General features: G+C 46.7%; 1 protein-coding gene across 1 annotated transcript in view; it reads right to left on the reverse strand.

The window, feature by feature from the left end:
* Positions 1-25,766, reverse strand: part of LOC126210530 (uncharacterized) — a 63,009-nt gene that overhangs the window by 26,012 nt on the left and 11,231 nt on the right. The window contains exons 3-4 of the mRNA XM_049939782.1: positions 19,834-20,112; positions 6,734-6,911 (exon numbers count right to left, since the gene is read on the reverse strand). Of these exons, the coding sequence (XP_049795739.1) occupies positions 6,734-6,911; positions 19,834-20,112 (457 nt within the window). The remainder of the gene's footprint in view (positions 1-6,733; positions 6,912-19,833; positions 20,113-25,766) is intronic.

Consider the following 25,766-nt stretch of genomic DNA (forward strand, 5'->3'; position numbering starts at 1 on the left):
ACTATCGGACTTAACATCGGAGGTCATCAGTCCCCTGAAGTTAGAACTACTTAAACCTAACTAACCTAAGGACATCACACACATCCATGCCAGAGGCAGGATTCGAACCTGCGACCGTAGCGGTAGTGCGGTTCCAGACTGAAGCGCCTAGAACCGCTAGGCCTCACCGGCCGGCTTCAATTACTCCAAATCATCCAAATATTGTTATCCAGTGCCACATCCAAAATGAAAATAAACGACGTCGCTAACAGTTAAATGCTAAATACCTAAAGGATGAATCCAATCTGCACAGTTATACGCCAGATCCATGAAAACCGTTGTTAAAAACCCTGCATTCACGGTTACCAGTATGGCAGGACTAAGGCGTTGCAGCTGTTTACCAACCATACAATGCCCGTATTATTTTCTCCCAGAATGACGAGAAAGAAATGCGAACAATGAAGCAGTTAACTACCCATGTCATTTAGATAAAGGGGCAAAGCTGCACTATCCAGCAAAATTAATGTGACCACCTGTCAAAAGCCTGAATGAACCACTTTTTGCAGCTCCGACATCTGCGAGACGAGTAGGAACAGAGTCATTGAGGTTCGTGTTCGTACTGGCAGGAATATCGAGTCCTGCCGACTCCAGGGGCGCCGCGAACTGCTCTGCGTTTTTCGGTTCAGGATCCATGGCGCGATTTAGCCCCGCAGATTCTCGATTCAGTTTGAATCCGTGGGCATGTGAGTACGGTTAAGTCATCATCGTGCTCTTCAAACCACGCACTTACGAGTACGAGCTGTGTGACCCGCTGCATTGTCCTGCTGGCAGATGCCATTACGCCGAGGAGAAACAAACTGCATGTAGGGATGTACATGGGTCCCAAGGATACATGCATCCATGTGTTGATCCAACGTGCCTCCAAGAATGACGAGGTGACCGAGGGAAAAATACCTTCTGGCCTGGATCTTCCCAACGGTTGTTGTAGAGTGATTTCTTCATGATGTCAACAGCCATCTGTCCAGTGGAGCTAAAAACGTGATTCTTGTGAAAGGACCACCATTGTGGCATTCAGTGGACGTCCACCTGCGGAACTAGCGTGTACATTCCAGCCTTCGTCGCCGATGAAAGGCAGTCAGCATGGGTGCAAGGATCAGGTACCTACTGCACAGGTCCATATGCAGCAACATTCGGTGAATGGCGTTGAGGAACCTCTTCGTAGCCTCTCGGTTCATCTGGGTGGTCAGTTGCTAAAAAATTGCAAGTCTCTTCACCTGTAAACATCTGAGCAGAGCCGGCCGGTGTGGCCGAGCGGTTCTAGGCGCTTCATCCTGGAACCGCATGACTGCTACGGTCGCAGGTTCGAATCATGCCTCAGACATGGATGTGTGTGATGTCCTTAGGTTACTTACGTTTAAGTAGTTCTAAGTTCTAGGGGACTGATGACCTCAGATGTTAGGTCCCATAGTGCTCAGATCCATTTGAACCATATCAGCAGATCCAGCCGACGGGTTTCCCTTGGCATGTACAGCGTGAAACGTCTCAATGCAAAGTGTGCAACCCTGAGGTGGGAGCATTACGTTCTGTGAAAAGTTTTCGTGATATTCCCTTCGTGACTTCGCCATTCTGGAACACTAGTACGCTTCTGTTTTTAGGGCCGATGTCCACCCTTACATGCAGTTTGTTTTACCTCAGCGCGATGCCATCTACCAGCAGGACAATGCGACACAGATCGCGGAGCGCGTACGTGGTTTGAAGACAATCGGGATAGGTTTACCAGACTCCACTGGTCACCAAACTCTCCGGACTTAAACCCAATACACATGCAGTGGGACGACATCGGCTGGGCTGTTCGTACCATGGATTCTCAACCAAGAAGACTACTGTAGATGTACATGGCACTGGAGTTGTAATGGCTCCACATCCATATTGATAAGAGGAGTGTTTTTAAGTAAGTACCGTTTTGAAATTAAAAAAAGACGTGCTAAGATACCTCAATAATTTTATTTTTACATGAAAGCCTGCACCTTAATCTACTTTTCTACATAATTTCCGTCAGTATTGAGGCACTCGTCATAACATTGTACCAGTTTTTGAATACCTTCCTCATAGAAGTCTGCCGCCTGACTTGGTAACCACTGCATCACCACTGTTTCGACTTCGTCATCGTCCTGAAGACGCTGACCGCCCAGGTGTTTCTTCAAGTGCAGGAACTGATGGTAGTCACTAAGCGCAAGATCGGGGCTGTACGGAGGATGATCTAGAGTTTCCCATCGAAAAGATGTGATGAGATCTTTGGTCTCATTCGCCACATGCGGACTGGCATTGTCTTGCAACAAAACGATACCCTTGCACAACTTCCATGGGCTGTTGCTTTGATTCTGGTGTGACGTAGGCCACCCATGTTTCATCGCCCGTAACAATTTGGCTTAAGAAATAATCACCGTCGTTGTGGTACCGCTCAAGGAAAGTCAATGCACTGTCTAAACGTTTGATTCTGTGCGCATCCGTCAACATTTTCGGTACCCAACGTGCGCACAATTTTCGGTAATTCAAGTGCTCGGTCAAAATACCATACAAAACACTACGAGAAACATTAGAAAAGTCATCCCGCAAGGAGGAAATCGTAAAGCGTCTGTTTTCTCTCACCTTATTGTCCACTTCCTGCACCAAACTTTCATTAACGACCGAAGGACGCCCACTCAGTTGTTCATCATGCACATTTGTGCAGCCATCTTCAAATGCTCTCACCCACTTTCTTACCATTCCATCTTTCATAATGTTTTCTCCGTAAACTGCACAGATCTCACGATGAATATCTATCGCCCTTAGGACTTTAGCACTAACAAGGGAACCTCCCCATCGCACCCCCCTCAGATTTAGTTATAAGTTGGCACAGTGGATAGGCCTTGAAAAACGGAACACAGATCAATCGAGAAAACAGGAAGAAGTTTTGTCGAACTATGAAAAAAATAAGCAAAATATACATTGAGTAGTCGATGTGTAACATAAGCCACATCAAGGACAGTGTGATCTCAGGAGCGCCGTGGTCTCGTGGTTAGCGTAAGTAACTGCGGTACGAAAGGACCTCGGTTCAAGTCTTCCCTCGGGTAAAAATTTTAACTTTTTTATTTTCTAGCAATTGACGTGTGTCAATTATCAAAGTTCAGGCACTCACACAATCTACTTCGCTCTCGAAAATTCCAGGAGATGTTCAGATTTGCTTGGACATATGCAGGATTTGACACACGGAAAAAATTGGAAAACGTTAAAAACATATGTTTTGACAGAGCACAGGGAAAACTGTGTGACTGTGAAACTGTTGCATTCATTTGTTGCAGTTTATGTGATGAACTCTTGTGTTCTCATAACTTTTTTGGGAGTTATTATCACATCCACAAGAAAACCTAAATCGGGCAAGGTAGAAGAATCTTTTTACCCATTCGCCAAGTGTACAAGCTAGGTGGGTCTGCAACATATTCCTGTCATGTGACGCACATGCCGTCACCAGTGTCGTATAGAATATATCAGACGTGTTTTCCTGTGGAGGAATCGGTTGACCTATGACCTTGCGATCAAATGTTTTCGGTTCCCATTGGAGAGGAACGTACTTTCGTCTACTAATCGCACGGTTTTGCGGTGCGGTCGCAAAACATAGACACTAAACTTATTACAGTGAACAGAGACGTCAATGAACGAACTGACAGATCATAACTTTACGAAAACAAATAAAGTAAAATTTTCACCCGAGGGTAGACTTGAACCAAGAACCTCTCGCTCAGCGGTTGTTCACGCTAACCACGAGACCACGGCGCTCCTCAACTGACTCTATGCTTGATGTTGCTTATCTTGAACATGGACTACTCAGTTTGTATATTTTACTTATTTTTTCCATAGTTCCACACACCTTCTTCCTGTTTTCTCGATTGATCTGTGTTCAGTTTTTCAAGTCCTGTCCACTGTGCCAACTTATAACTAAATCTGAGGGGGTTGCGATGGGGAGGTTCCCTTGTAAGAAATCTTATAACAGCCCGTACTTCACAGTCGACGGGACTCACGATTATCGGAGGCCTCTTAAACACTCAGTACACAACGTAAACAAGGAAGAATCAGACTGTAATGGCGTCAGTGCGTAGATTAAGGTACAGGCTTTCATGTAATATCTTAGCACGTCTTTTTTTAATTTCAAAACGGTACTTAAAAAACACGCCTCGTACATTCCAGAACGTCAACCTCACCGGCTCGCTTCCTGCACATCTCCCGCTGCGACAGGTGTTTATTCAGGCTTTTGCCCAGTGGTCACATTAACGTGAGTGGACAGTGCATGTCTGACCGATTGTGACATATTAAGTTATTATACAAACATTTACAAAAGTCACATAATTCCAGTGGGGAATCAGTGAACTTTTTTTTAAAGAAAAGATATGTCTGGTTGCACTAAAGTCATCAGAAGAAGAAGATTCCTAACGGCAATCACCGCTGCTGCCAGATTTCGGCTGCGAAACACAAAAGGCTGCAGGCAGAAACAATAGTCGTCTATAGAGCTGTGACAACACTGGGACGTTGCCGTAGCGATGTGTCCAGTATCGCGTAACGTGACGAGTTAAAGTACGCGCACGAAGCAGCCGCGCCTACCACATTGCAACTCTGTCAGGGATCTTCTTCCGCTGACTCGACTAGAGGCAGGCGTCGTGTTTCCCGTGCGGTAAGTGCTGCTACGTGACTACCACTGAGCGCTGCAAACAGGGAAGTTCTTTGAGCTACCTCAAGCCGCTTCACGCCGGCCTAAACTACGGGCATAGACTACTCTCTATGTGCGCCCAAGCTATAATGCTTCAAGCTGTCTCACAGTTGTATCCTGCATCTACATCTACATCTACATTTATACTCCGCAAGCCACCCAACGGTGTGTCGCGGAGGGAACTTAACGTGCCACTGTCATTACCTCCCTTTTCTGTTCCATTCGCGTATGGTTCGCGGGAAGAACGACTGCCGGAATGCCTCCGTGCGCCCTCGAATCTCTCTAATTTTACATTCGTTATTTCCTCGTGAGGTATAAGTAGGGGGAAGCAATATATTCGAAACCTCATCCAGAAACGCACCCTCTCGAAATCTGAACAGCAAGCTACACCGCGATGCAGAGCGCCTCTCTTGCAGAGTCTGCCACTTGAGTTTATTAAACATCTCCGTAACGCTGTCACGCTTACCAAATAACCCTGTGACGAAACGCGCCGCTCCTCTTTGGATTTTCTCTGTCTATGTCAACCCGACCTGGTAAGGATCCCACACTGATGAGCAATACTCAAGTATAGGTCGAACGAGTGTTCTGTAAGCCAACTCCTTTGCTGATGGACTACATTTTCTAAGGACGCTCCCAATGAATCTCAACCTGGCACCCGCCTTACCAACAATTAATTTTATATGATCATGCCACTTCAAATCGTTCCGTACGCATACTCCCAGATATTTTACAGAAGTAACTGCTAGCAGTGTTTGTTACGCTATCATTTAATCATAGAATAAAGGATGTATTCGTATTTCATTTGTCTATGTTAAGGGTCAGTTGCCACTCCCTGCACCAAGTGCCCATCCGCTGCAGATCTTCCTGCATTTCGCTGCAATTTTCTAATGCTGCAACTTCTCTGTATACTACAGCATCATCCGCGAAAAGCCGCATGGAACTTCCGACACTGCTAGGTCATTTATATATATTGTGAAAAGCAATGGTGCCGGCCGCAGTGGCCGAGCGGTCCTAGGCGCTACAGTCTGGAACCGCGCGACCGCTACGGTCGCAGGTTCGAATCCTGCCTCGGGCATGGATGTGTGTGATGTCCTTAGGTTAATTTGGTTTAAGTAATTCTAAGTTCTAGGGGACTGATGACCACAGCAGTTTAGTCCCATAGTGCTCAGAGCCATTTGAACCATTTGAAAAGCAATGGTCCTATAACACTCCCCTGTGGCACGCCAGAGCTTACTTTAACGTCTGTAACCGTCTCTCCATTGAGAATAACATGCTATGTTCTGTTTGCCAAAAAGTTCTAAGTTCTAGGGGACTGATTCCTAAGATGTTAAGTCCCATAGTGCTCAGAGCCATTTGAGCCATTTTTGATATTCCGTAGGCTCTTACTTTGTTTATCAGGCGACAGTGCGGAACTGTATCGAACGCCTTCCGGAAGTCAAGGAAAATGGCATCTACCTGGGAGCCTCTATCTAATATTTTTTGGGTCTCATGAACAAATAAAGCGGGTTGGGTCTCACACGATCGCTGTTTGCGGAATCCATGTTGATTCTTACAGAGTAGATTTTGGGTTTCCAAAATGACATGACAGCGAGCAAAAAACATGTTCTAAAATTCTACAACAGATCGATGTCAGAGATATCTTTTTGCGCATCTGCTCGACGACCCTTCTTGAAAACTGTAACTACCTGTGCTCTTTCCCAATCATCTGGAACCCTCCGTTCCTCTAGAGACTTGCGGTACACGGCTGTTAGAAGGGGGGCAAGTTCATTCGCGTACTCTGTGTAGAATCGAATTGGTATCCCGTCAGTTCCAGTGGACTTTGTTGAGTGATTTCAGTTGCTTTTCTATTTCTTGGACACTTATTTCGATGTCAGATGTGTTTCAACACGTACGTGCATACTCGGCAAGCCACCGCAAGTAGCGTGGCGGTGAGCGCTACTTACCTCTCTCTACAACTTGCCTTGTGTTTTTATAGAGTAGGGCGCCCGCTAGTATTTCTGAGTGGCTACTCACGCGTAGAACTCGGCCGTGTCGGGCACGGAGTCGACGCTGCGTCCTCGGTAGTTGTCGGCGAACGCGATGAGCTCCTTGGCCGCGTTGAGCAGCGTAGCCGAGTAGGTGGCGTCCACCGAGCTGAACACTATCGACGCAGACGCCAGCGCCGCGGCGGCCTCCCCAGCGCAGTCCGACCCTGTGGACAGAGCGATCCCAAGTGTGCGTCGTCTTCCTCCTCTTAAGTACACGCGCTCTGTCTGCTACGTCAGACCAGTAACGGCAAACTTTACGCGGCACGCCCGACTACTGACTGTGCTCGCGTTACGTGTGATATATCTGATGTTCCAGTCAGCAAGTTTACGTCAGGAAACACAAATCCCATGTAGATATTTATCCATCGAAATACTGCCAGAAAAAGAACTCAAGTGATACAGAATTAACCGAAGAGATGTGTCGATGCTGTGTCCTGAAGACAGATTTAAAAAAATAAAAATAAATATTATCTTCTTTAAGCCAATCAGTGTGATGGCACCCCTATAAGAAATATTCGAACCGAAATTAAATACCACAGTATTTAAGACTGACTCAGTAACAATTTACGTTCCGATTTTGTTTTTATTTTGCTAAGCTAACGCCCAAGCAGTACATGGAAAATATACATGTTGTCCAGACTAGTTTCCTGGTAAGACTACAATCAACGAAAGCTTTAAATTTCTTAGAATTTAAAGTAATCTAACAATTTCAGGAAAGGACGACAATTTTCCACAAATCTGTTAGTTTCAAGAAAAACTCGCTGTCAGCAGCTTATGTCACAAACTTCATAAGAAGTTCAGAACTAAAATCACAATCGGCTCTTCAGTTTCTTACCACGCCATAGCACCTTCCCAGATTTCACATGAAGAAAGCAAAGTGTGGAGCTTTTTTACTGTTCTAACAGTTGCCAAATGGTTCATTCCTTATGTACCTGATGCATGGGCGCAACCGCCATTTCAGACTTCCTTGGAATTTAAATGAGTTTTTTAAACTTACATGTCTTTATCCTACGTAAATTAACTTTGCATTGCGATGATGTATTTCTGTAGGTACTGTAAATCAAAATTGCACGTTTCGCAAATCATTGTAAATAATCATTGTGGGGCTACAACAGCACTGAATTTGATATCTTAACTTCTGCCAGGAGGGAGAAATCAATGTAGGTAACAGCCTTTCTCATGACTCCTTTTTCGTTAAGAAAGATTTGACTTCAACAGCTCCGAAATGCACTATTCATCCATTCTTACATAATTACGAAAATCACCGGCTCTTAGTTGCTTAATTAGCTGAACTTTGGTATACTTCTCTCCTTGCATTAGTTGGAATTTTGTCCACAGATTTCTCTGCTTTTTTGGCTTTGTTACTGTGGTGTCACCGCTAGACACCACACTTGCTAGGTGGTAACTTAAATCGGCCGCGGTCCTGTAGTACATGTCGGACCCGCGTGTCGCCACTGTGTACTCGCAATCCTAGCGCCACCACATGGCAGGTCACAAGACACGGACTTGACCTCGCCCCAGTTGTACGGACGACATAGCTTGCGACTAGACCTATCAAGTATTCCTCTCATTTGCCGAGAGACAGATTAAATAGCCTTCAGCTAGTCCATCGCTACTACCTAGCAAGGCGCCATGTGTATCATTGCTAATTGCTTACTACTATGCAAGAGATGTATTTCAACAAGAACAAGACTACATTAAAGTTAAGTATATTAAAATCTCTATTCTTTTCTTTATAGTTTTTCATCCAGTATCCTGTTTCAGAATTTACGCCCGTCTGCTTAGTTTAGCGTGCACCTAGCCACTCATTGTGTCGAGACCTTAGGGAATCGACACAACAATATTTTGGCGACGAGGTGTGGTGCCGCGCCCACGTTGCAGTCTTTGTGTTATATTTGCTCTAATTTGCTTGTGTCATGGCTTCGCCGCATTCTCCAGATGTACTGTCCGAATTTTTTCGCTTGCAGAATCAGCAGACGCAGGCGTTATTGGAAGCCCTTGGACAGCTCGTCCAGGGTCAACGTGCGCTGCAAACCGATGCGGCACCCGCCGCTTCATCGCTACCGCAGCCACACAACGCTGTCGCACCGCCATTTAGGCCCTTTGAGGCCCATAACGAGAGCTGGACTGAGTGGGCCGATCAGTTCAACTTCCACCTCACTGCTTATGGAATTCAAGGTAAAGAGCGGCAGCCGTTTTTGCTTTCTTGTGTCGGTGTGTCTACCTACCGGGTGATAGTGAAATTGTTTCCCCGACGCGACGTAGCAACTCTGTCCTACGAGGAAATTTTGTCGGCTTTAGATGCCTATTTCAAAGAAACAGTTAATGTTGTTGCAAAACGGTATACGTTTTTTCGTACAAAACGTACCGCCGGTCAGACTAACAGGGAGTGGGTAGCAACTTTGCAAGGCCTTACTAGAGACTGCGCGTTTGCCTGTGAATGTGGCCTCCCATATTCAGATACTATGGTGCGTGATGCAATTGCACAGAACGTTTCTGATGTTCGCATAAGGGAACAGATTTTGAAGCTAGTTAATCCCTCCCTGCAGCAAGTGATAGACATATTGGACAGGCAAGACACACTTGACTTTGCTCAGGCATCGTTTGAAACTTCGCCAGCAGTGTGTCACGTTAATCGGCCCGCCCGGCCCGCTGCACGGGACGCTGAGCGGCCCTCGCGCCCGACTTCGCAGCGGCCGCCTCGCTTGCAACCACGTGCGCCGCGTAAGCAAGCAAATGCAGTGAAATCTTGCCCGCGGTGTGCCACTAGACATTCGCGTGAAAATTGCCCGTCACGCCAAGCTATTTGCTTTTACTGTCAAAAGAAAGGACATGTACAAAGTGTTTGCCGGAAAAAGTTAAGATCGGACAATCGCACAAATTCCAGGCCCTTTGCTTCGCGCCGGAATCGAACCCAGGACAATCAGGCTCGTGGACCTTCGCCCATGGACATTCATGTGGTTCATTCCCACCCGTCCAGTGACACTTTAGCTAACAGTGACTGTGTTCGTCCCACCCAAAGTGTGCGTCGACGTCGCCGGAAATCCCGTAAAGTCGCAAGTGCTTCGGTAACTGTCTCAGTTCAATTTGCACGAGACAGTCGCTCTTGTCGTCAACAAGACAATAAACTTTTTGTGGACTTAGACTTTGCAGGAAAAGTGATACCATTCCAGCTCGATACCGGAGCTGCTGTTTCATTGCTCAATCACGACACGTACAAACAACTGGGCAAACCGCCATTGCGTGCCGCAAATGTTACGTTAACTAGTTACTCAGGACAGCATATACCTGTGTTAGGACAGTGCAGCCTTCTTGCAACATACAAGGGACAGACAAAACTTGTGTCATTTTATGTTCTTCGTTCCTCTAGTGCAGTGAACTTGTTTGGTTTAGATTTGTTTCAATTGTTTAATATGTCTATTGTAAATCAGGTCCTATCAGTGAATCAGACTGTGCCTTCCGCCAGTGTTTCTAGTCTTTGTGAAGAATTTGCAGACATTTTTGCACCGGGCCTTGGTTGCGCTAAGAACTATGAAGCGCATTTGGAACTGAAAGACAACGCGCACCCGAAATTTTTCAGAGCGCGCAATGTTCCCCACGCATTGCGTGATGAGGTCGCACGAACATTGCACGAATTAGAATCTCAAGGTGTCATTGAACGAGTGCAGGCTTCTCTCTGGGCCTCGCCCTTAGTAATTTTGCCCAAACCTTCCGGAAAATTGAGACTTTGTGTGGACTTCAAGGCCACTGTGAATCCACAACTTGTGACTGCTACTTTTCCTTTGCCCCGCCCGGAAGATCTTTTTGACAAACTGTGCCCGGGAAAATATTTTTCAAAATTGGACCTAGCAGATGCGTACTTGCAGATACCTGTGGACGAAGAATCCCAGCGCGTCTTAGTGGTCAACACGCATCTTGGCTTGTATCGCTTCAAAAGACTGCCATTCGGGTGTGCATCCGCCCCTGCTTTATTTCAGCAATATTTACAAACTATTTGTGCGTCGGTCCCTACAGCTGCGAACTATCTGGACGATATTGTAATCTCAGGAAAGACGGAAGCAGAACATTTGCAGAATCTCCGAACATTATTTCAGGTATTGCGTCAGAATGGTCTTCGCTTGAGGAAGGACAAATGTGTGTTTTTTGCTCGTGACTTACCGTACCTGGGGCATGTCATAAATGCCCAAGGAATACATCCGAGTCCAGAGCACCTTCGTGCCATTCAGGACTTGCCGTCACCGCGGAACTTAAAACAGCTACAGAGTGTGCTGGGTAAGGTAAATTATTATCACCGTTTTGTGCGCAATGCTTCTTCCATTTCAGCTCCGCTTCATCGCTTACGCCGTAAAGGTGTTCCGTTCGTCTGGACGACGGAATGCGAACGCGCCTTTCGCCAGTTGAAATCGGCGTTACTATCAAGTACTTGCCTTACGCCATTCGATCCCCGAAAACCCCTTTTGTTGATGGTCGATGCATCGGATTTCGGGATCGGTGCTGTGCTTGCGCACAAGGATGGCTCGCATGATCGCCCTATTGCCTTTGCGTCCAAATTGCTCTCCTCTGCGCAAAGAAATTATTCACAAATAGAGAAAGAAGCTTTAGCTCTCGTGTTTGGTGTTACCAAGTTCCATGACTTCTTGTATGGTCGTCACTTTACAATCATCACGGACCACAAGCCTTTGACATCGCTTTTTCATCCGAACAAGCCTGTACCTCCACGTACAGCGCAGAAATTCATTCGCTGGTCACTTTTTCTCTCGCAGTACCGCTACGATATCTTGTATCGGTCCACTGCTAAGCACGGCAACGCTGATGCGTTGTCCCGTTTGCCTGTTGCTGAGGATAAAGCATTCGATTCTTCCGAACTTGCTTGCATGTTCATTGATTCGGAAGCCGATGACGTGGTCGCATCGTTTCCGATTGATTTTCGTCGTGTAGCTACAGCCACAGCTGCTGACCCTGTCCTTGCTCCCGTTTTGCGTTTTGTTGCTACGCAATGGCCCTTGTCAAAGTCACGGATCGAGGATCCTTTGGTTCGCCGTTTTTTTGCTCACAAGGAGAGACTTTTTGTACGACGTGGTGTTTTGTTGTTGCGTTCTGATAATGATCAATCCAGAGTCGTCGTCCCACGTTCGTTACAGTCCTCTGTCTTAAAGCTTCTTCACCAAGGACATTGGGGTATAGTGCGAACTAAACAACTTGCTCGTCAGCACTGTACTTGGTTCGGAATCGATGCTGCGATTGCGAATATGTGCTCCTCTTGCGTGGCGTGTGCCGAACAACAATCCGCACCGCCGCGGAAATTCTTTGCATGGCCGAAAGCCACTTCCCCTTGGCAACGCTTGCACATCGATTTTGCTGGTCCATTCTGGAATGCTCGATGGTTGGTTGTGATCGATGCTTTCAGTAATTTTCCTTTTGTTGTCCGGATGTCTTCCACGACGTCTTCTGCCACAATCCAAGCCTTGTCTGCTATCTTTTGCATTGAAGGTCTTCCGCAGACTATTGTTTCCGACAATGGCCCACAATTCATGTCCGCAGAATTTCAGTCATTCTGCCAGGCCAATGGTATTCAACATCTGACGTCCGCGCCGTTTTCGCCTCAGTCAAACGGTGCCGCTGAACGATTGGTCCGGACTTTCAAGTCACAGATGTTGAAGTTGAAAGAGTCGCATTCTCGGGAGGACGCTTTGTTGCTCTTTTTGTCTTCGTATCGCTCTCAGCCCCGCGATGGTCGCTCGCCGGCTGAATTGCTCCATGGTCGATCTCATCGAACTCTGATGTCTTTGCTGCATCCGCCACATCAGGTTCCTGGCAGCGGCAGACTCCTGCTTTTGCTCCTGGCGACGTTGTCTATTATCGCAACTATCGCGGTTCACAGCGTTGGCTCGCAGGGCGCATTCTTCGCTGCCTCGGCCGCGCGATGTATTTGGTTTTGGGGGCCTCTGGTGAGGTGCGTCGGCGTCTCAATCAGCTGCGCCTCTGTCGTCGCCTGGGTTCTGCCGCTCCCCGTCTGCTTTCAGCGACGGAGCCGTCAGGTCAGCGCCTTGGGGACCCATCTACTGGCTCGCCTCATCCCCAGGTGTTACCGACGATGCCTTCCATTTTGCCTCATGGCGTCGCGCCGCCGCAGCCGCCGCCGGCGCCGCCAGCAGCGGACGCTTCGCTGCAGCCGCCACGCGCCTCTCTGGGTCACGCGCCGCCGCTTGCTTCCCGTGACCAGCCGTCCTCCGCCATGGGCCTCTTGCCCGCTCCGGACCAGATGTCGTCTTCGCCCGTCGGGTGCTCCGACCACATGGAGGTCGACCCTTCTGTCTCATTACGTGCGCATACACCTCATGTTGACGTGCACCCTGGACTAGGTTTGCAGGCGTTTCCTAGCTCCCCTCGGACCGAATGGCCGGGTGCGGGTGGCACAGCCTCGCCTGTTGTTAGGCTCCCCACCTCATCGCATACGTCAACATGGGGTCCTCCCCACGGCGGGCGGAAGCCTTATCTCACGACCGTTCGCCGATTTGCGGGGGAGGAATGTGGTGTCACCGCTAGACACCACACTTGCTAGGTGGTAACTTAAATCGGCCGCGGTCCTGTAGTACATGTCGGACCCGCGTGTCGCCACTGTGTACTCGCAATCCTAGCGCCACCACATGGCAGGTCACAAGACACGGACTTGACCTCGCCCCAGTTGTACGGACGACATAGCTTGCGACTAGACCTATCAAGTATTCCTCTCATTTGCCGAGAGACAGATTAAATAGCCTTCAGCTAGTCCATCGCTACTACCTAGCAAGGCGCCATGTGTATCATTGCTAATTGCTTACTACTATGCAAGAGATGTATTTCAACAAGAACAAGACTACATTAAAGTTAAGTATATTAAAATCTCTATTCTTTTCTTTATAGTTTTTCATCCAGTATCCTGTTTCAGAATTTACGCCCGTCTGCTTAGTTTAGCGTGCACCTAGCCACTCATTGTGTCGAGACCTTAGGGAATCGACACAACAGTTACGACTGGAACAGCCAAAGAAAACCCTCTTCGTTTCTGTGCAAAACAATGGAAGAACTTTCAGGACAAACTCTATGAAGCTAAGGTTAGAAAATCACAACAAGCCGGCACTGTAATCGCCGAGTGCAGTCGGTCGGGACGTGTCTGAACGCTGCCACGAAATAAGGCGGTCGGGTAGCCCATAACCTGAAGGGTGTGTAGGGACCATAAATATATTTTTTTCTTCACTATATATACATAGGGGTCCAAAAAATGTATCCACTGTTTAAAAGTCCGTAACTTGCAAACTAATTGATGGAGTTGTCTCATTTTTGGTGAAAGTGTAGCTTAAAGTCCAACTTAAAGATATCATTATAGGTGTTCGAAACGGTCACCATTAGCATCCACACAAAAACGATGCCGCCGAACTGGAAAACGAACTACTGACTGCAACGTTTTCAGTTGGATATTTGCACATGAATGTACGATGGATTCTCGAATTTCGTCCAATGTGCGTGGCTTTTGTCGATAAACGACGTCCTTCAGTGTTCCCCACAGGTAAAAGCCCAGAGCAGTTAGGTCTGGGGAACGTGGTGGATATTCCACTGCACCTCTACAGCCTATCCATCTTCCTGGTAGATTTTCGTCGAGACACGCCCTAACACGATTTTGGTAGTGGGCTGGGACACCATCTTGTTGAAAGTAAACCCTTCCGTCTCCATAAAAGTCTCTGGTGACAGGTAAAATAGATATATGAAGCTTCTGAAGGTACATCTCATCAGTAACTGTGCCGTCAAAGAAGAATGGCCCAATCAAGCCCCGGTAAGACAACCCACACCACACATTTACTCCAGGCAAATTCACGGCTTTGTCTACAAGGACGTTCGGATTTTCGGCGGCCCAGTAGATGCTGTTGTGGTAATTTGCTGTACCATTGAGTTTGAACTGTGCCTCATCAGACTATACAATCATGTCTGCAAACTCTTCATCGTTGCGCACCATATTAGTAAATCACTCGCAGTACTCCATTCTACGATCTGGATCGTCCTCGTTCATTGCGTGTAGCAATCGTGGGATGTAGCACTTCCACTTTGCTGTCTTCAAAATTCGCCGAACACTTGAGCGACTCACTTCAGTTTTACGGGAACACTCTCACAGACTTCTGTGGTGAGCGAGTGAATTGTTGAATGCGACGAATCGTTAAACGTATCGGTGACTCTGCTTGATACTCATTTCACCATTGCCGTTGAACCTCATTAATGTTTTCGTACTTAAAATACCACTTCAAAACTGACTTCCTTTCATCGAATGGAAGTCTTGCGAAAGCCATGTTTACTCGAGTAACTAGGTACAACTAAGAACAAAACACTAACTATCTGGCGACTGTCATCTGACAAAACAACGCAATACAACGCTTGTGTGGCTATTGCCGGAACTATATATATACAGGGTGAGTCACCTAACGTTACCGCTGAATATATTTCGTAAACCACATAAAATACTGACGAACCGATTCCACAGACCGAACGTGAGGAGAGGGGCTAGTGTAATTGTTTAATACAAACCATACAAAAATGCACGGAGGTATGTTTAACACAAACCTACGTTTTTTTTTTAAAATGGAACCACGTAATCAGTGCCGTTTGTTGCATTGTAAAATGTTAATTACATCCGGAGATATTGTAACCTAAAGTTGACGCTTGAAACCTCCGACATTCAGTTGCGTGTTGTAACAAACACGGGCCACGGTCGGCGAGCAGCATCTGCAGGGACATGTTTACGATGACGACCGTGTTTACGAGTGTGGCTGTAGTGCACTGTTGTGGTTTGGTCTAGCTGTTGCAGTGTCCGCATGTAGCGCTTGCCGCTATTGTTATTCTGCATTCGTCACCGCAAGCAGACCAACTGTAATACACCGTGTTACCAGACGTCTGTGATAGTGTAGTGTTGTAGGAACTGTGACCATGGTGTATTCGAACTCTGAAAATGCGAAGATGGTACTCATCTATGGCGAGTGTCGACGAAATGCAGCTGAAGCCTGCAGGGTGTATGCAGAACGGTACCCGGACAGAGAGCATCCAACGTGCCGCACATTGCAAAACATCTACCGCCAACTGTATGCAAGAGGTATGGTCGTAGCACGCAAACGGGTCCGTAACAGGCCCGTCACAGGAGAAGCGGGTGCAGTTGGTGTGTTAGCTGCTGTTGCCATGAACCCACACATGAGTACACGGGACATTGCGAGAGCCGGTGGACTGAGTCAAAGTAGTGTCATGCGCACACTGCAACGTCACCGCTTTCACCCGTTTCATGTGTCGTTACATCAGCAATCACATGGTGATGACTTTAAACATCGAGTGCAGTTCTGTCAATGGGCATTAACCGAGAATGCGTTGCAGTTCTACCTGTTTACCGATGAAGCGGGTTTCACAAACCACGGGGCAGTGAATCTACGGAACATGCATTACTGGTCCGTGGACAATCCTCGCTGGCTCAGACAGGTAGAGCGACAGCGACCGTGGACTGTAAATGTATGGTGCGGAATCATTGGCGACCACCTCGTTGGTCCTCACTTCATTGCAGGCGCCCAAACAGCTGCAACATACATCGCGTTTCTGCAGAATTATCTGCCAACGTTGCTCGAAAATGTCCCACTGGAATCGCGTCGACGTATGTGGTATAAGCATGATGGTGCACCTGCACATTTCGCAATTAACACTAGGCTGACCCTTGACAGGATGTTCGACGGGCGTTTCATAGGACGTGGAGTACGCATAAATTGGCCAGCCCGTTCTCCTGATCTTACACCTCTGGACTTCTTTCTGTGGGGTAAATTAAAGGAGAATGTGTACCGTGATGTGCCTACAACCCCAGGGAATCTGAAACAACGTATTGTGGCAGCCTGCGGCGACATTACACCAGATGTACTGCGGCGTGTACGACATTCATTACGCCAGAGATTGCAATTCTGTGCAGCAAATGATGGCTACCACATTGAACATCTATTGGCCTGACATGTCGGGACACACTCTATTCCACTCCGTAATTGAAAACGGAAACCACGTGTGTACGTGTACCTCACCCCTCACGGTAATGTACATGTGCGTCAGTGAAAAAGACCAATAAAAAGGTGTTAGCATGTGGACGTAATGTGCTGTTCCAGTCTTTTCTGTACCTAAGGTCCATCATCGTTCCCTTTGGATCTCTACGTAATTCGGTGCTCTCCGATACACACGATCGAACAGCGGAGGAGTGGTACTCAAGCGTCAACTTTAGGTTACAATATCTCCGGATTTAATTAATATTTTACAATGCAACAAACGGCACTGATCATGGAATGGAAACACACAGCAAGAGAACGTACCAGCGTGACTTCAAACACTTTTTTACAGGAAATGTTCAAAATGTCCTCCGTTAGCGAGGATACATGCATCCACCCTCCGTCGCATGGAATCCCTGATGCAGCCCTGGAGAATGGCGTATTGTATCACAGCCGTCCACAATACAAGCACGAAGAGTCTCTAAATTTGGTACCGGGGTTGCGTAGACAAGAGCCGTCAAATGCCCCCATAAATGAAAGTTAAGAGGGTTGAGGTCAGGAGAGCGTGGAGGCCATGGAATTGGTCCGCCTCTACCAATCCATCGGTCACCGAATCTGTTGTTGAGAAGCGTACGAACACTTAGACTGAAATGTGCAGGAGCTCCATCGTGCATGAACCACATGTTGTGTCGTACCTGTAAAGGCACATGTTCTAGAAGCACAGGTAGAGTATCCCGTATGAAATCATGACAGCGTGCTCCATTGAGCGTAGGTGGAAGCAACTAAAAATTAGCTCTAACATGGAAATTAAGCGTTTCCGGACACAGGTCCACATAACATCTTTTCTTTGTGTGAGAGGAATGTTTCCTGACAGTTTGGCCGTACCTTTCTGTAACACCCTGTACACACACACACACACACACACACTGTGTGTGTGTGTGTGTGTGTGTGTGTGTGTGTGTGTGCGTGCGTGTGTGTGTGTGTGTGTGTTTGGCCTTGTCAAGAAAAATTCGCACACACTGACTTTAAAGTGCGATTCCTCACACACTAGCAATACAAAAATGAGTCTATCAAAATTCAAAGTTCTGAGCATATCTCTGGCAGTAAACGGACGTTAAAGACTGACAATCTGGTAACACTGTAATCACAGATACGGTAACCATCTCTGTCAGCACACAGGACTAGTGATGCGCAGGTGGTGCAGTAGATAGCGTTTCGGGTTAACTTACAGGAGGTCGAACGCTCCTGGGTCTATGTGCATTTGTTTTCATTTGCCAATTTCATTCTGTGAAATAATATTGTAGTAACACCTTTACTTAAGCCTCATGTATCTCACATTTACATAGTACAACCCTAACGAAATGCAGTGCACCTGAACGTGGCAAGAATAGTAATTGGTAGTAATCGATGGGGCTATTGGGGCAGCGTACACAAGAAACAGGTTTGGAATCAAGCAGATACCGTAGTGCGAAACAATTCGCGTCCTTGAAGTGCGAAAGGCTTCTTTAAAAGCTGACCAATGAAAATGGTTGTAATTACATTTCTGTCTTCATAGTATGTAAATGCAAAATGTTTGAAGACACACTGTAATCGCTGTATGGCGATTAAGACGCCAGGTACCTTACCACGCAGGCTACATTCAGCAAATAAAAACCAATTCGCCTCGTCTCCCGCATGCTAACATATCAACTGCACAGCATATACTGACAGAGGTAGTTACCGTACATATTATTACAGTGCTGCCAGAATGCCAGTCTTTGACGTCAATTTACTGCCAGTAATATGCGCAGGACGAAATTTTTTTACTGACATTTTTGTATTGTCAGTATGTTAGGAATCGCGTTGCGAAGTCAGAGTGCGCGAATTTCTCTTCACCCTGTATATATATGGCATATCGCTGCAGTTTAAAAACCCACCAGGATGATACAGGAATATTTAAAGTCGGTCAAGGACGCTTGCAGATGGATGGAAAGATCATGTAAGGATCAGGAGTTTACAGACAACCGTGTAGTTCTGGAGACGTGTTCATGGTTATTACTAAAAGAATAGTGGTAAAACGACAAGACGAACCCGGGTTCAGCTGTAGAAGGGGAGAAATAGACAGATCAGGCAGGATTCGACCTGATAAGACTCAGGTGCTGGCAGCCCCAAACTGATACCAGGAAAGGAGAAACACAGAGGCCATAGGGATGTCTCTGTTTTTCAATAAATCGATTGCAATAAGGTGTGACTCTAAATGGTATCTTGATACTGGAGCTGAAGAAGATATATATCAGACTTCCACCATGGTATGATAGCAACAGCGGTCGACAGCAACCGACAATGACCAATTGTATAGGAATTTTCAAAACATGTCTCTACACTAGGTAATTGCAGAAATGGAACTTCGCTTCAGTCAGTAGCGAGCCAGGATGTCCATCGGACTTTGGAAAAACTACAAGGCTCCATGAGAATGTACTACATAGATGGGGACGAAACTTTGGATTTCAAACAGAAATTCGCCCGATCATGGAAAAATGGCCCTATATATCTGAATAGGTTCGACATTTCCAGAGTTCGGTATTTCGGTCCGCTAATGTTTACATTTTACAATAGAATCGTGTCCTGGACTTGAATGAAACGCCACTCACTTGGTCCCTCCGTATCCAGGTGGTAGACTGGCCTGGGGAAGTTGATGTGCCCCAGGAGGTCCCACTCAGGCAGGTGATTTGGTACTCAGCTGGTCTCTGCATGTCCAGCTGTTAGCCCAACTAGGGGAAGTTATGTTCTCCAGGATTCCTCACTTGGACAGGAGATTTGGTACTCACCAGGTCTCTGCATGTCCAGCTATTGGGCCGACCAGGGGAAGTTATGTTCTCTAGGAGGCCCCACTCCTCCAGGAGGTTTGGTACTCACCAGGTCTCTGCATGTCCAGCTGTCAGGCCGACCAGGGAAAGTTGATGTCCTCCAGGAGGCACCACTCGGGTTTGTTACTTACCAGGTCATGTCCAGCTGTTAAGCCGACCAGGGGAAGTTGATGTGCTCCAGGAGGCCCCACTCGACCAGGAGATTTGGTACTCACCAGGTCTCTCCGTGTCCAGCCGGTAGGCCGGCCTGGCGAAGTTGATGTCCTCCGGGCGGCCCCAGTAGGCGTGGTCGGCGGTGCCGTTGCCCACCTGCAGGTAGATCTCGTTGGGGCCGGTGTGCGCCTTGAGCAGCCAGTCGGTGCCCCACTTGATGGTGTCGCGCACGCCGTCCATTGCACCAGCCTGAGTGTAGCCCTGCTCGTACTCGATGGCGCCCCACGATAGCATGGTCAGCGCGAAAGACAGTGGGAAGGTGAACTTCACGTAATCGCCAGCTGCAATGACACTCTTCTTAGAGCTCAAAAAATGTTCAAATGTGTGTGAAATCTTATGGGACTTAACTGATATGGTCATCAAAAATGGCTCTGAGCACTATGGGACTTAACTTCTGAGGTCATCAGTCCCCTAGAACTTAGAACTACTTAAACCTAACTAACCTAAGGACATCACACACATCCATGCCCGAGGCAGGATTCGAACCTGCGACCGTAGCGGTCACGCGGTTCCAAACTGAAGCGCTTAGAACCGCACGGCCACACCGGCCGGCTATGGTCATCAGTCCCTAAGCTTACACACTACTTAACGTAAATTATCCTAAGAACAAACACACACACCCATGCCCTAGGGAGAACTCGAACCTCCGCCGGGACCAGCCGCACAGTCCATGACTGCAGCGCCCCAGACCGCTCTGCTAATCCCGCGCGGCTCTTAGAGCTCACTCTATTTCTGCAGCACATTCCAGTTTCACTCTGTACTGTTATATAGCTAAGTTTTGAGCCTATGTTGTACCTAAAAGTAAATATTTTTGCGCTGTAGTAACATTATTTTAGCACAATCATGATTTAAGCCCTGAAGTCAGTAATCCGTCGGGTAAAGGTCGTTTATGACGTGTTTAGGGTACTAGACACTCCTGCTGACTTGTATTATCTCTATGAGAGAAATAGTCACAGCAGTAGGTTGCACGGACGCACGTGAATTTACAGAATCTTACAAGAGGATGCAACGTAACCAATGGGGATCCTTACATTAACTGGATTTAAGCAAGTTGGGTCACAATGGCATCCCTTCACAGGCTGTTTGGAATTGTTTGATAGACATTTTTATGTCAGGGAGAATAGATCGTTACAAAATAAATACCGTCATTTCGTCTGTCACAAATGTTTGCCTGCATAGCTGACTGATGAGCACGGAAGAATGCCATGCAGGCGGTCCAGGTTCGATGCCCGGTTGGGTCGGAGATATTCTTCGCTCGGGGACTGTGTGTTATATTGTTTTCGTCACCGTCCTTATCGAAAAACAGGTCGCCGAAGAGGCGTTAGTTGCACCAGTCGACTAGTCCATCCGACTGGAGGCCGTACCCACAGGAAAGTTCATTTCATTTTTGTAATAAATTTCAGGAGTCAGCTGCTGATATATGAAACCGAAAACACCACCTGTCAATTTGGCAATGTCTTTTGCCAGAGTTGAGGCTCACATTTCGCTTAGGGTAACGAATGTAAAGGAGCCTTCTAAGTCAGCACACCTATATACACTCCTGGAAATGGAAAAAAGAACACATTGACACCGGTGTGTCAGACCCACCATACTTGCTCCGGACACTGCGAGAGGGCTGTACAAGCAATGATCACACGCACGGCACAGCGGACACACCAGGAACCGCGGTGTTGGCCGTCGAATGGCGCTAGCTGCGCAGCATTTGTGCACCGCCGCCGTCAGTGTCAGCCAGTTTGCCGTGGCATACGGAGCTCCATCGCAGTCTTTAACACTGGTAGCATGCCGCGACAGCGTGGACGTGAACCGTATGTGCAGTTGACGGACTTTGAGCGAGGGCGTATAGTGGGCATGCGGGAGGCCGGGTGGACGTACCGCCGAATTGCTCAACACGTGGGGCGTGAGGTCTCCACAGTACATCGATGTTGTTGCCAGTGGTCGGCGGAAGGTGCACGTGCCCGTCGACCTGGGACCGGACCGCAGCGACGCACGAATGCACGCCAAGACCGTAGGATCCTACGCAGTGCCGTAGGGGACCGCACCGCCACTTCCCAGCAAATTAGGGACACTGTTGCTCCTGGGGTATCAGCGAGGACCATTCGCAACCGTCTCCATGAAGCTGGGCTACGGTCCCGTACACCGTTAGGCCGTCTTCCGCTCACGCCCCAACATCGTGCAGCCCGCCTCCAGTGGTGTCGCGACAGGCGTGAATGGAGGGACGAATGGAGACGTGTCGTCTTCAGCGATGAGAGTCGCTTCTGCCTTGGTGCCAATGATGGTCGTATGCGTGTTTGGCGCCGTGCAGGTGAGCGCCACAATCAGGACTGCATACGACCGAGGCACACAGGGCCAACACCCGGCATCATGGTGTGGGGAGCGATCTCCTACACTGGCCGTACACCACTGGTGATCGTCGAGGGGACACTGAATAGTGCACGGTACATCCCAACCGTCATCGAACCCATCGTTCTACCATTCCTAGACCGGCAAGGGAACTTGTTGTTCCAACAGGACAATGCACGTCCGCATGTATCCCGTGCCACCCAACGTGCTCTAGAAGGTGTAAGTCAACTACCCTGGCCAGCAAGATCTCCGGATCTGTCCCCCATTGAGCATGTTTGGGACTGGATGAAGCGTCGTCTCACGCGGTCTGCACGTCCAGCACGAACGCTGGTCCAACTGAGGCGCCAGGTGGAAATGGCATGGCAAGCCGTTCCACAGGACTACATCCAGCATCTCTACGATCGTCTCCATGGGAGAATAGCAGCCTGCATTGCTGCGAAAGGTGGATATACACTGTACTAGTGCCGACATTGTGCATGCTCTGTTGCCTGTGTCTATGTGCCTGTGGGTCTGTCAGTGTGATCATGTGATGTATCTGACCCCAGGAATGTGTCAATAAAGTTTCCCCTTCCTGGGACAATGAATTCACGGTGTTCTTATTTCAATATATATATATATATATATATATATACCCTATCCGAGCCTCAGGTACAGGGCGGGTCGCAGGTGGCGGATAGCGAACGATCCATCAGATATGGTGGACAGCTGCGAGTAAGGGGAAACCCAAATAAGCAGTCCCGGACCGAGGCGGCAGCATCACGAGGGTGTGGGAGTGTGACTTTTGGCAAGGGTCACACTCATTCAAAAACCACAGAACCCGAAGACGTTGCTGTGTCATGGCGAGTAAGTGCCGCCATTACAATAAGCACCGTCAACACCCAAATCCAGGACGCGTCTGAAGTGGGAACCATCGGCATCCTGGTCAGCGTCTGTTCACACAATGTGCGGCTGGTCATAATGCTCCAGGAACTAACAATCCCTGGTTCTAAACACCCAGTGGAAACACTGGACCAACTTGATTACAAGCAAGTATGACTCGTGCAAGTAATAACAACATTACCCCAGGTGGTAACCAATCCACCCATCAACAGATGGCAACCAGGAATTCGGATTCTGGGGAACCTGGACTTACACGATTACATCAGAGAAAGTCGGAGCTCTCTGGCAAACTTCCACTTAAAACACCTACATACATTGGAACCTTTAACATAAATACATTAATCCAACCAGGAAAACTTCTAAACCTTACAACAGAACTTGAAAAGCAAAAGATAGTAATACTAGCTTTACAGGAGACACGTTTTACAGATGAAGAAACATCAGATTATGGCAACTATCGCATCTTTAAGAGCAAGACGGATAAGCGAATCGGAAGAGGAGCCCCCCATCTCGGGATGGCGTTTATCATACACAAGAGCGTGCTCAGCTCCATCAAGGAAGTTACTCCCGTAAATAATAGGATAATGACGATGCGCTTACAATGTGCCAACAAAACATACACAATGGTTAATGTTCATGCTCCCACAAACGGAGACAACAAGAAAAAACCCATAGAAACAGAAAAGTTCTGGGAAAATTTGGAGAATATAATGGCCAAGATTCCAAAAGATGATACAAAAGTTCTACTCGGCGATTTTAATGCCCAAATTGGTAGAGAGAAAATCCACCAAAAAACCGTAGGCAAATATCCTGCACATAAATTTACCAATAAAAATGGTACAAGGCTCTTCGAACTATGTAAGCAGAATAACCTGAAGATAATGTCAACATCTCTAAGAAAATGTCCAAGAAAACAAAAGACATGGAGATCTCCTATACAACAAATTGGCGAGTTTCAAATAGATCATGTGGCGATTTCATACCCAGTACAAAAAGAAATTTACGACGTCCAAGTACGCAGAGGAGCAAACATTGATTCAGACCATTACCTAACTAGAATTAAAATCAAGTTTACAGCACGATGAAGTCATCAGAAGAAAACAGAAATACAGAAATATGACACCAAGAAGATTAAAGAATCTAAAGTAAAAGAAGAATGGGAGAAGGAAAAGGCAAACACATGGGAAGAATTTCATTCTAAAATCACGCGAATAGCTAAGGAAACTATTCCCTTGAAAAAGATATTCAAACACCCTTGGTGGGATTCAGACTGTGAAAATGCATTGGAAAGGAGAAAAAAGGCATTTCAAGAATATAGCAGTAAAAAATCACAAGAAAGTCTACATTTATTTAACGAGGTTAGAAAACAGGATTCAAAATCTATTAGGCAGGCAAAAAGGAAGTACACAAAGGCACAACTGGATGCCATAGAAGAAAATTTCCAAAACTATAATACAAGAGACTTCTACAGAACTTTCGCAAATAAAATACGAGGATATATCCCTCAAAATTTATGTTTCAGAAAACCAGATGGTAAATTAGCCCTAACAAACCAGGAAAACTGTCAAGTATTGGCTCAATATTTTTCTAACCTACTAAATTGCCCAGAACCTAGTTTAAGGTTTCCCAAAGAAATCTGTGCCAACGCTCAACCGGATTCATTACCACCAACACAGGAAGAAATCAAATGTCACATTAAAAACTTAAAAAATAATAGAACATCTGGCGAAGATGGCATTGTTGCAGAGCTATTAAAAAACCTAGGACCAAAGACGTTGCAAGAGCTCACAAAAATAATAACAAAAATATGGGAAACAGAGAAATTACCAGAGGAGTGGAAATGTGCCCTTATTCACCCGTTACATAAAAAAGGAGACAGAACAAATGTCAATAACTACAGGGGAATCTCACTTTTACAAGTCACCTACAAAATTCTCTCAACATGCCTGCTGAAAAGAACACAAGAGCAGCTGGAATGCCAAATTGGTGATTATCAAGCAGGCTTCCGCCCCGGTCGCTCATGCATAGAACAAATATTTAATTTAAAGACAATATTAAAACACAAAGCAATTAGAAATGCCCCCATAATTTGTACATTTGTAGATTTTAAGAAAGCCTATGACTCAATTGACCGGCAATCTTTGTTTAACATTTTAGAGGAACATGGACTTGACTCCAAAACACTAAGGCTTATCAAAGAATCTCTGACAGACACTGTATCTAAAGTTAAATTCAGGGGAGAAATCTCTTAACCTTTTCTCATAAAAACTGGAGTACGTCAAGGTGACGGGCTATCTCCACTTTTGTTTAATATAGTCCTGGATAAAGTCATTAAGGAATGGGAAAAAGAATTAAAAAATCAATCCTACTTGAAACCAATCCATCTTGGTAGAACCAAAGACAACGTGGAGATATCTTGTTTAGCATTCGCGGACGACTTGGCCATACTTGCAGATGATGAAGAAATCGCCACCAAACAAATAGAGATCCTTAAGGAATGCGCGGATAAAGTAGGTTTACAAATTTCGTTTCAAAAGACAGAATTTTTCTGTACGAAATTCCATATACACAGTTTGAACACAAAATATGGAAAAATAAATAGAGTAAAACATTTTAAATACCTAGGTGAAATTTTGGAGCCAACCGGAGGAGAGAAAGTTGCACAGAAGATCAGACAACAGAAAATGAAGAGAGCATATGGTATGACACATGAAAT

The sequence above is a fragment of the Schistocerca nitens genome, chromosome 10, assembly GCF_023898315.1.
Source record: "Schistocerca nitens isolate TAMUIC-IGC-003100 chromosome 10, iqSchNite1.1, whole genome shotgun sequence".
Taxonomy (NCBI): domain Eukaryota; kingdom Metazoa; phylum Arthropoda; class Insecta; order Orthoptera; family Acrididae; genus Schistocerca; species Schistocerca nitens.